A 12,333-nucleotide genomic window follows, 5' to 3' on the forward strand; every position below is an offset into this window, starting at 1 on the left:
GGGAGTGGATTTCTCACATGGGGTTGGCAAAAATCTGATACTTTGCCCCAAAATAGGAGATTTCCCTGGTTTCTTATTTAGATTTGGCTAGTGGGGAAAAGCCCAATTAGGAAGAAAGGACCCTATACATATGTACATGGTGCCATCACTGAGGGCCTGTAATATACACTGAACAAAGGTATTATTCCTGAACTACCTATTATAGATAATAGCAATGGCAGCGCCCAGGATTTTTCCGGACATGGGGGAGAGTAAATTTTAGGGGAGGCAAAATCAATAAATTGTGCAAAATTGCTGCAAAAAAGTGGAAATGTTTGTAATTTTGGATTTTTACTGGGGGGCAATGCAGGGGGAGCAAGAGTTCTGACTGGGGGAATTTCCCCCGCCCCATCATGCCCTCCATGTTGCACCGCCATTGTTAATAGAAAGTAATTGTAATAGAAAGTATAATGATAGAATGCTATTCGAGTTGACAATAATCTGATTTTTTGACTTCGACATATTGGCAAATTGAGCATACAAAAATGAAACAAACAGGTGGGTTTTTTTTTCGCTGCAAAACTTAGATTATGAGCAATAAATAGGCTTGTAACTCTGTTGTCAAAATTACAAACAATGGCTTTGGTGAATCGGATTGTGTCACAAAACAAAAGATTAAGGAGTGGTCACAACTTGAAAGTCCAACTAAAAAAGTTTATAACTAAGTTTTATGTGGTATTTGTTTCAATTTCGGTATTTTCATTTGATTATCCACATTATATTCCTGCTGGAATTAATATTCCAAGTTATTTTACATTTTTAAAAAGAAGCAATAATATTGGAACAAAACATGTATGGTTCTGACATCCTCTTGTCTTTTTAACTGAAAATATAAACAGGTATTGGTTTTAATATCGGTGTTTTTATGTTACATGTTGAATTCCTGGTTGAACTAATATTACAATAACACAGTTTTTAAAGGAATGCAATAATCTAAACTTACCATTTTCTGTAATATTTTCATATCCATATTCAAATTTACAGAGATAATCAGTTGGTCTAAAACTGCAAGCTGAAATGCAAAGAAAATTTGATAAAAAAAATGTAGTTTTACAGTGAAGAAACATTTTTGCACTAAGGATTTTGTGAAAAAAAATGATAATTGCTTTGATAGGAAATTCTTCACTAGTAAAATTTGGATGGATGTAAAGGAGCTATCTTGGAAAAAATCTTCTAAAATGTTGAGCTAAAAAATAAATAGCTTTACAGTGAAGAATTTTAATTGTTGCAAAAATATTTTCAAAATGATGAACTTATAAATCTGTAATTATTAACTCTAACATCCTTGATTTATATTGTTTTTTACATTTGGCCAAATATTGTACTGTCATCGCAATATATTTTGGTGTAGGCAGGCCAGCATACAGGATTTGGGGGGCAGATTTTGAAAAAGTGGACCTTTTTTTTCAGGGTAAGTGATTTTGTAAAAACTTGACCTACTTCCCAAAATTAGGACCTTTATTGCCCCAAAACAATAAAAACTCTGAATTTTTTGCTCGCTACGCTTGCAAATTTGAATTTTTGGAGACTTTTTTCAATACTTAAAAGCAAATGGGGGTGGCCACCCCAGTGTATGGGCTTTGGTGTACAGCAACTGACAAATATAGTTCTTTAGACCAGCTCATGACTGAAAATTGCTCTCAAGGATATTTCAGTTTGTCAAGTTTGTATTTTTTTACCTGGTATTCTGTAATAGAACCTATAAACTTGTGAAGCAAAAGATGAGTTTGATTCCAAGGAGATTGTGTACTCATATTCATAGCCAGGCCGTTGACCTCGTAAACAGTCAAAGTAATGCTCATACTGTTAAAAAGAGAGCGAGAGAGGGAAAGAAAAAGATGACTTATAATATTAGGAAGACTTTCCCCAAATATGGTCTCATGCCCATGAGTTTTAAAAGACAAGACTTGCACCAATTTTTTTCTTTATTAAAGGAGTATAAAGTTCAAAATTGGTTTGTAGAACACATGTCAAGATTTTTGAAGTCACATTTAACTATTCAACTTTGCATCTGGAGTATGAATTGGCCTTGTTACGTAGCTGTACTTACGTTGCCATCACCATCTTGTATATCCTTCATTGTGAGTGTCTTGTTGAATTTATAGCCCCGGCATTTTAAGTAATTATCATCGTCATCAGGACTAACAGACTTGATAGTGAAATTCACTGCAAATACTGATCCAGCACCTATGAAGAAATCATCCAGGAGTCATTTGATCAGATCCCACTTATTATTAAATTTTATGATGCATGGAAGCTTAAATTATCCTTTGCCGGGTTGCTCATAATAAACTTTTGTCATTGTCGATCCAAAAAGGAACCATTTATGACACAGAAAACCCACAAAATCTTCCAAATTTTGTATCATTTATCCTAGTTTGAAGAAAGGGCTAGCCTATGATCAACTTTCATTACAAAATTTTAATTTTTATGAAAACCATTGTTAATACAATAAAGAAGTTTGAACCGACATATTGTGTGGGTAAGTTATTTTGTGGACTCTTAATCAGTATTTGACCATTTTCAAAGTTCAGACCCCTTAAAATTCTCATTGGACCCGTTAAATTTGGGTTTTGCAGGGCTTAAAGGGTCAGGAAATTGGACCATTTAAATTTTTGAGCTCCCGCTATCCCATGCCTGGTCTAAGCATTCAAAATCTTGAGCATAGGCTAAGAGTTAGGCAAAAAAAATTTTGGGAATCAGAAAAAAGTATTGTTTTTTTCTATTTACTGTACAAATTCCTGAAAAGGATTTTTTTCTATTCAAATTTGTGCATTCTGAAAATGTAAAAAAAATTGATTCATTTTGACACCAAAATTGTCTGATTTTTCATATTTTGAGCCTCGGACCCAATTTTTAAAATTCATTTGAGGGCAAGCAAACAATTTTTTATTGGCCTTAGCTTATAATTTTAATATCTTATGTTATTTGTGAATTGTGATTATTGGTATGAAAAAGGAACGCATAAATTGAAATTAGTCTTAGTACAAGTCTTTGGGCTTGATTGTCAACACATACCAAAAACACCCTAAAAACGCATGTTTTGGCAATTATTTCAAAAAATTGACCAAACATTAAAATTTGACCTTCAATGCCAGTTAAAACTAACTAAAAGAGTAGGATTTAGCTATGATTCATTTTTAATCCAGTGCTGTAAAATAGGGATTAAAGCTAAAATATGAAATTCAGACACTGTTTGGCATTCTGTTAGTCTAAAAAAAAATGTTGTGTCTCAAAGCCCACGCGGGTTCATTTTTCTTAGCGCATCCATGTCAGCTGAAAAGTGGCAAATTCATCTTTTTATTTTAGCTTTTTTTTAGGTTTTTACCATAAAATCATGAAATTCTGAGACAAATTTGGAAGAAAGGTTACTTGATTCAATACTCACATTGTTTAGGTATAAAACAATTGATATTTGTACTTCAATTGTGTAAATCAACCACAATTTCATGCTGTGTACTTTTGAACACTCGAAAATGACATCTTAAAGGAGTATTTAAGTGATCCTAGCATCCTCTTTTTTTTATGACATTTTTCAGTACATATCCACGAAAAAAGCCTATTCCCAAAATTTCAGTTGATTCCGATTTTGCGTTTGCGAGTTATGCATGATTATGTGTATTACACTGCTCCATAGACAATGCGTTGTAATTTCGTTCTGGTGCACCAGAACGAAATTCAAATTTCACGATATCTTTGCAAAACAATTAATCTGCAAGAAATATTTTGTACATAAACATTATGTAGCCAGAGGTTTCCAGTGATATAAAAATCTCAACTTTTTTGAGAAAAGTGGGGGATGAGGCTGTGGATCACGAAATGCCCTTTAATTCAAAATTTTGTTTTAAGAAAATCTTTAAAAAAATAAAAATCTTAAAAAAAAACTCATTCTGCATTCATTGGGCTTTGCGACATAGAATTATTTTTTTAGCCTTTAACATTAGCACTCTACTCACATTCCTGATTAAATTTGTAAGTGATATTGACTGCGGAATAGTATTGTACATCAGTATTAATGTATGCCAATATGTAGTCTGCAACATTGATATCAAGAACTGGTCCAGAACCCAGTGGAATGGTTTCAAATGAATCCAGTCTGTCCAGTTGTGCTGCACATGAACCTGAAACAAAAAATAGGAAAATATGCTGAGATACTTACTAAAGTTTGCATTAATATTTCAGAAAATGTAATCAGTGGGGGCACCAGGAATTTTTTTCCGGGTGGGCATTGAGGAGGTGGCAAAGTGAATTTCAGGGGGGCAAAAACAACAAATTTTGCGCAAAATTATCGCAAAAAGGTGAAATTTTCGTAATTTTGTGTTTTTATTTTTTTGCAACAGGGGGTGGGGAAAGTTCTCACTGGGGGAATTTCCCCCTCCCCCTCACTTAGAAAAGTATCTATATAGTTAAAAAAAACATAAATACTCTTTTTGCAGTGTTTAAAGTACTTTTGCCTTTTCAATAGTTTCAAAATAGCTTACACATTTAGCGTGCAAAATTCAAAGCTATGTTAAAGAAAATACATCACAAAAATGTTGCACTAAATGCATTGACAATTACAATAATGTTATCACCAAAATTTGATAATAAAATGTGACATTTACATACTGTATAAGTGGTAATTTTCGAAAGGGTTTTATTTTTGTGAATTTCATGAATAGAGGCCATAATAGCAAATTTAACAACGCAAATATGAAATTTTGAAACTTTCGGTAAGTTTGGAGCTTCTGGAGATGAGGCTATTAGTGATTGGAACATGGCCCTTTAACATTGGTAAGGCATGAATTTTGTGAAAATATCAACACGCACACAAGTCTTGTTGTTGGAAATCGCAAAAATATTATGTACACGATAAAAGGCTACAAATGTCGAGTTCAAACTTCAATTGGCACATGTGGTTTCTTATGCTATAGAGAAATGTTCACATATCCATTTAACTGACAAAGTAGAAGTTAAAGGTGTATTTTGTGATCCCACTTTCCTAAAAAAGTGGCCTATTGAGCAATGTAATACACATAATCATGCACAACTCACAAATTCAAAATCAGAATCAACTGAAATTTTGGAAATAAATTTTTTCATGGATTTCCACTGAAACATGCCATAAAAAGCAGATCCTAGAATCACAAAATCATTCAATCCCTTTTAAATAATTGTGCAGACTACAAACTATATCCAGGCCCATAGCCAGGGGGGTGCAGGGGTGCCCCCTCCCAAGTATACAAAAGAATTTGCGAGCGTAACAAGCCAAAAAATAAAGATTTTTTTTTAAAGCTTTTTTGGTCAAAAAAGGTCTAAATTTGGGGAAGAAAACCCACTTTTCACAGAATTGCCCACCCCTTGGAAAAAATTCCACTTTTTCAAAATCAGCACCCCCACAAAAAATCCTGGCTACGGGCCTGACTATATCATTGCACATGAGGATATGAATTCAAAAGTTTAAGGATCCTAACTCAAGTTCAGCTCATTCAATATGATTGATGTATCCAGTCAGAACTCTTGCCCCTCCCCAAGTTCCCCCCCCAGTAAAAACCAAAAATTATGAAAATGTCCACTTTTACAGCAATTTTACACAAAACTTGTTGATTTTGCCCCCCAGAAATTCCCTTTGCCCCCCTGCCACCACTGGTTATTACCATTACTAATTTGCTCAGTACCTACCATACTCTTACTGGTGTTGAAATCCCCATGCATCATACTTGGTTAGGCCTATAAAGTCATAATGAACTTTTAAATATCCAGTTTCTTACATCTTTTATTAATTTTTTGCTCATCACAATTTAATTATTGCAGATTGTCTCATAAGTTAAGGGATCTAGAATGAGCATTTTTTGTGGGACATGAGAGCACCTCAGACATATCGAATTGCATTCTGAATACAAAGCATGTCTTTCTGATATCAAATAATTTTCATTTTTTGAAATTCACGATATAATACAAATTTTATGACAAATTATTAAAATTTGATATTTTTCAAATTTTTGATATATAACAGTCCTCAAAATAAATTTTATAAATCTAATGATATATTCTTAAAGTGTATGTAGCTGAGAGGAAAAGCCAACGATCAATTGAAAATGTTGACATTTTATATTGAAGATATGGATTTTTTTTCCAAAAAGACCTATTTTTTTTTTTTGGTGTTTTTGGAAAAAAAATCCATATCTTCAATACGAAAGGTCAAAATTTTAAATTGATCGTCGACTTTTCATCCCACCTACATACACTTTAAGTATAAATCATCAGATTTATAAAGTTTACTTCAAGTACTGTTAAATATCAAATATATCAAATTTTAATGATTTGCCATAAAATGTGTTATACATTACATTGCGAATTTCAAAAATCAAAATTATTTGATATCAGAAGGACATTCTTCGATTCAGAATGCAATTCGATATGTCTAATGTGCTCTAATGTCCCACAATAAATACTGTCCAAACGTCATACCCCATCCCTTAATAAAAGAAAACAATCTTTCAATGTTGAGTGGTTTGATTTCAGCAAGAGAATTACTTACCTTTGTTACCAGTATTAATGTAGTCAATACCATCATCATGTATCTAGAATAGAAAAGAACAAGTACAATTAATGTGAATGTACAAAACTAAATATTCATCAATTTTCTGATTTTCATAAAGAATCAACAGAGCTCAACAGCAAAGGTTCAAAATGTATTTACTTCTTGTTTTCTGTGTGTTAATTACTTAATGTATGGAGTGACTGGCTGTAAAATGCCGGGGGTACTCAGTACAAATGACCATAATAGTGCGGTGCCACAAACGTGTAGCATTTTCAACCATTTGTATATCAATGGCCCCTTTTTTTAGGCCAATTATTTTTGTCAGAAAATAGCCAAATTTCGCATCACTGAAGCCAAAATGTTTGAAATTGCTCCATAATTTGGGGGAAAAATTTGTGTTTAATTTGGCCAAAAATGTTGACATTTGGTTTATCGATGGGTCCAAATTTCTTGCAAAATTGGTATGTTGATAGGTCAACTTTCAAATTCTCAGCAGCACACTCCTACCCAAACCAAGCATGAGTGCCCCCGGCAGGCCCGTAAGCAGGGGGGGTGCTGCCGCAACCTCCCAAATTTGTAAAAGTATAAAAAAGTCCCAAAAAACCTAATTTATGAATGATAGTAAGCATAAAAAGGGTTTTTATGCTTTTTGTCAAAAGGCCCAAAATTTGTGGAGGTCCACAAAATGTGCACCCCCAAAAAAATGCATACGGGCCTGCCCCAGGGTAAAACGTTAGTCCATTTAACATATTAAGGATACATGTACAATATAGGAAGGTGAGCTTCAAATCATTTGCCAATTTATGGTAAATTAATTTCATAGGCCTATTTGGGCCAGTTGGGTTAGTTTCCTTTCAGGCCAGTTAGAAATACTTCCAGCTGGAATTTCTGCCTTACTTCCTTAATTCAAGCCCTAAAATGGGTCTGTATTTCACATAAGACATTGGGGGTAGATTTTTCACAAAAATTCCTCAGATTAGGTTCATGTTTTGAAAAATTGCCCCAAAATGAGGGTTTTTTTACAAACAAATCCTTAGACATGGTGTCATGTTAAAAACAAAGTGGTCTAAATTTTGCAGTTTTTAAGTAAAAAGTACCCCAAGAAGGATCAAGGAGGGTAGGGTTATGAACCTCAGGTGGCACACACAGTAATACAAAAGGCTCCCTGAAATATCTTTAGCTCAAGTTCATACATACATTCTCTGAAATATGGCTCTAAAATGGTTTCACATAAAGGACAAAAACAGTTCTTTAAGGCCTTTTAGAACCGGTTTTTAGTTTGATTGCAAGCATAATGACAGTAGTTGGATACACATCCTTGCTGATATAAATGATGAACAGCACAATTCCTATAAAATATGAACAGCCCCAGGATGAACAACATGTCAATGGCATTTGTTGTAATAATAAGTCAGGTTAATAGTTAACATATTGGTGGTATTTAATACTTTAATTATATTGAAGGCACTTTAACTGGATGAATAAATCCTTTTACTAAAATTGTTCGGGTCACTGACAGCTAGCTACCGAAAACGAACCATGAGGTGTTCATAGTAAACCAACAATGCAAGGCAAAATTGTAAACATGTATGCTTGGATGCACAGTTGGCAAATTTTTCACTTTTCCACTAAAATATCAATTATTGTTGACTTCAATAGTCAGCATGTGATGTCAAACTTCATAAATTTACAACTAAAAATAATATAAACCTAAATATTCTACACCACCATGTCAAAGCTTTGAACTCAGTGGCATAGCGTCATAGGGGCACAGGGTGCACGTGCCCCCCCCCCCAATCGATCTGAACTTTTACAAAATCCCATTGAAAATTGCCGAAAGACGGTTTGTGCCCCCCCGTCATGGTTGGTGGCCCCCATGTGATGACCCACACTGCGTCATTGCTTGAATTTCAGTCAAATTTGATTCTCCAACATTGAAAATTCAAATACTCATGTAGGACACTCAGGCCTGCTACAGGTGGGTTCATGGATTTTCATTGCACCTCAACATGGTCATTGACATATAATTCAATGAATGCACAGGTCTAGTGGTTGGCAATCCAGGAAAATTGCTGAAAAATAGCTTGTGCCTCCCAATCAAACCTGGTGCCCCCAATCATGGTCGGTGCCCCTCCCCCAATATGGTGACCCACGCCACGCCTGCTCTATAACAGCAGCTAACTTTAAATTGTAATATTATGTGGGCTTTTTGATCATGATCATTGTGACTTTGTCACAGAGACTTCAATGGGTAAATGTAAAATTTCAAATCCATATATTGTTTTAAATAACTTAATTTCCATACCCTTTATTTCACCTGATGTATCCAGTAAGTCATAACAATATACGAAGGTGATGACCTGGAAAATTACTGTGTCATTTTGAGACAATTCACTATTTCTGTGCAAACCAATGAAGCTCAATGAACATGGTCTATATAATTGAGGTTAGCTGCTATGCCACAACAGAAATTACAGGAAAGTACACTGACCATGTACGCTAACACATTATAACTGTGACTTAAATAAATTTGGGGAACACAGTAGCAAGGTACCAGTTATGTTCACCCTGTATAACCTAAACAAAGACAGATGTGTCATATTGGAACCAGCAGCCAATACTCGATCTTTTAGCTCGGATCTGAGACCTCATTCGTTGAAATCGTTCAAGAAATAAAGATATAAGGATCCAAAATCCCAAGGAAGATACAGCTTCAAAAGTTGCAGTTTGCTCCATTGCATACTCTATTGATTTGTACACAAAGCATTTTTGAACTAGGGAGCTAGCACTGTGATTTCCATTGATAGTGCAACTTTTGATTTTGTTCCTTCCTCAGGTTTTAGATCACAGTTTCTTTAATTCTTAACCAATTTCAACAAACTAGTTCTTAAAGCCATATCCATACAAAATAGATTAATATTTCTTTGCCATAAAATGTTAGCTTTTATTATCAAATGTGTTCCCTTTTAATTTTGAGCCATACAACTGAGGTAAAGCAAAGGAAATTTGAATTTACTACCAGCGCAGATGTGGCCAATTTGTGTCACTCCATCGCGTTGGAAGCATAATTTAATTCTGCACATTTTGACACCTCAATTGTAGCAATTGTCTAAATATTGACGTCACAGCGTACATTTAAATCTATGTAACCCACGATTCGAAAGTTGCAGTAAAATCTATTGATTTGTATTCAGTATAATGGAAGGAAATCTGTGTAAGGATGTATGAGTGTTTTGTATTGTATCATTAGATTGACCAGTGTTTTATTGTTTTCTGGGCTATAGTATCAAATGAGGTGTCAAAATGCGCAAAATTAATTCTGCAACCAACGCATTTTACAAATTTGTAATACAATAGCCCATTTTTGAATAATGGCCATTATTTAAGGGGGGGGGGGGGAGTTCCATCCCGGGTTAGTTACTTTTTTTTGAGATGTTTATTTATTTTTCTTTAGGATATACAGGGATGAACATAAGTGGACTTTTTGGGCCTTTGGCATGGGGGGTGCGCATCGCACCCCCTGGCTACGGACCTGCTGGTACCATAATTCTTTTGTGCACTGTAGTGCCTTTAAACTTGGAGCGAATAATATATGTATCTGAAGTCTCGAGTAGGTCACTAAATAAAACAGAGTATAGGGTAAATAACTTTTTATTTGGTGCAACACTCATTTACTCAAAATCAAGAAGCTCCTAACATGCAACTAAGTGAATCCAGCGATTAACAATGCTGAAAATTCTGAAAATAATACTAACATTTTTTTCATATCTATCATCATATATAACATTCAAGCAGTTTGACAAGTTTGAACTTCAGGCTTTTTCTAATCGGATCAAAAATTAGCCCACATTTTCTATGCAATGAATCAATTTGAAAAAAAAATCAACTTTAGAACCAGAACTAACTTGCAATTTAATCTATTGAATTTAATTGTCAAATATTTGGCAACGATACAATATTCATTTAGAACGATAGAGGAACTGCTGTTCAGAACAAATGATGGAATTCCTGTCTTCAAGTTCAAGGGAAACAGATTTGGTAATGTATTGTACTTAGATTTTATGCATTTATGAGTATTTTGTAAGAAGTTTTGAATGAATGAATGAATGAAATAGTGCATACTTTTATGAATCATTCCATAAATGACATAGTTCTATATTCCAAAAAGGTTCCTGTTTTGATTTACCTTTTGCAATGTACATGATGTAGATATTTTGGCTAAACCATGAAATGCCAGCCTATATAGCCAGGTTTAGGTGGATATGTACTCTTTTGCCAAGTTTCATTTTTACACTTATTTTCACCTTGGTTTATTTTACAATACAGGGTGTCCCAAAAAAAAGAGGCCCCACATTGCGCCCTCTTTTTCTCCTATTTCTGAAACGTTGATCAAATATATTTTGGTATGTAAAGAAACCCTAAATCGTTAGCTATAATAAACCAAAAATTCTTTCAATCGGCTCACAATTTTTGAAGATATGCCCTCTTTAAGAAATGTACCTGTTTTTCACTCTGTCCACGGATGAGATTTGGCTACATCAAAGATTTAAACGAAACACACGGTTAATGACATGGACAGATAATAGCATTAGTCTTGGGAAAGCATTCACTACGAGGATCACCAGCTAGCTTCAAACATCTTCACAACCCCGTATTACTGCTGCATTCGCAAGTATCCAGCGCACAAGGCCTTAAGGATGGTACGCAACTCAATTAATGCAATGAGAACTAGGGCTGAAACCTGTATTCGTCATGGAGGCAACCAGGTAGAGGGCAGAGCAGCACAGTAAACTCACTTCAAAAGAACCAAAGACAAACTAAACAGCCCTTTTCAGGGCTACCTTTTATTCAAAAAGAGAAATGACTTATGTTGTCAATAAAAAGAAAGCAAGAAACAAGAAAAACATAAGTAATTGCAAGTATAGCAAAAGAAGTCCCATCCCACATAAATTTAAGCCCAAATTAATGACACTTAACAAAATCCATAACCCATAAGCCCACCGGTAAAGCCCATTCCCTTAAATAAAGTTGTTATTTTATTAAGTTATCATCGAGGAATGTTTTATATTCATGCATGGTATATGCACTTTCCCATCTTTGAAGTAGCCAAACCTCCTCCGTGGACAGAGTGAAAAACGGATACATTTCTTTAAAAGGACATATCTTCAAAAGTTATGAGCCGATTGAAATAATTGTTTTGGTTTATTAAAGCTAACGATTGAAGGTTTCTTCACATACCAAAATATATTTGATCAACTTTTCAGAAATAGGAGAAAAAGAGGCGCAATGTGGGGCCTCTTTTTTTTGGGACACCCTGTATAATGCATCTTGGGTCAGGACACTGAATAGAATATAGGCAAGGGAGTTCAAAAGTGCCATGGAAGAAAAGGATTTAAAGGGGTATATCGATGACGATAGACATATGCACTTATATGGTGGCCCTGCGACTTAAAGCCATATTATAACATTTGCTGAGGAAGACGCCCTCACTGAATTTTTAAAATTCCTTTTTTTACATGATTAAATTGTACTTCATTAAACCAATATACGGTACCCTGCAAAAATCAAGACTCTAGGTGCTGCAGTTTTGTCAAAATCCGAGATTTTGAATAAAACGCCGGAACCGGCGCTTTATTATTATGATGGAATTATTAGTCGAACGCATACACGATGTTCATAATTAACACACAGTACGTACACAGCGTGCGGGACGGTGATATACACAACAAAGGGTCCGTACCACAACATGACACAGCGTGCGGGGACGGTGA

The 12,333-nt window shown here is 34.7% G+C and overlaps 1 protein-coding gene across 1 annotated transcript in view; it reads right to left on the minus strand.

Annotated features, from left to right (window-relative positions):
• Nucleotides 1-12,333, minus strand: part of LOC140147233 (uncharacterized) — a 40,401-nt gene that overhangs the window by 18,227 nt on the left and 9,841 nt on the right. Inside the window, exons 2-6 of the mRNA XM_072169013.1 lie at nucleotides 6,560-6,602; nucleotides 3,996-4,160; nucleotides 2,090-2,226; nucleotides 1,719-1,842; nucleotides 983-1,051 (exon numbers count right to left, since the gene is read on the minus strand). Of these exons, the coding sequence (XP_072025114.1) occupies nucleotides 983-1,051; nucleotides 1,719-1,842; nucleotides 2,090-2,226; nucleotides 3,996-4,160; nucleotides 6,560-6,602 (538 nt within the window). The remainder of the gene's footprint in view (nucleotides 1-982; nucleotides 1,052-1,718; nucleotides 1,843-2,089; nucleotides 2,227-3,995; nucleotides 4,161-6,559; nucleotides 6,603-12,333) is intronic.

The sequence above is a fragment of the Amphiura filiformis genome, chromosome 3 (assembly GCF_039555335.1).
Source record: "Amphiura filiformis chromosome 3, Afil_fr2py, whole genome shotgun sequence".
NCBI lineage: Eukaryota > Metazoa > Echinodermata > Ophiuroidea > Amphilepidida > Amphiuridae > Amphiura > Amphiura filiformis.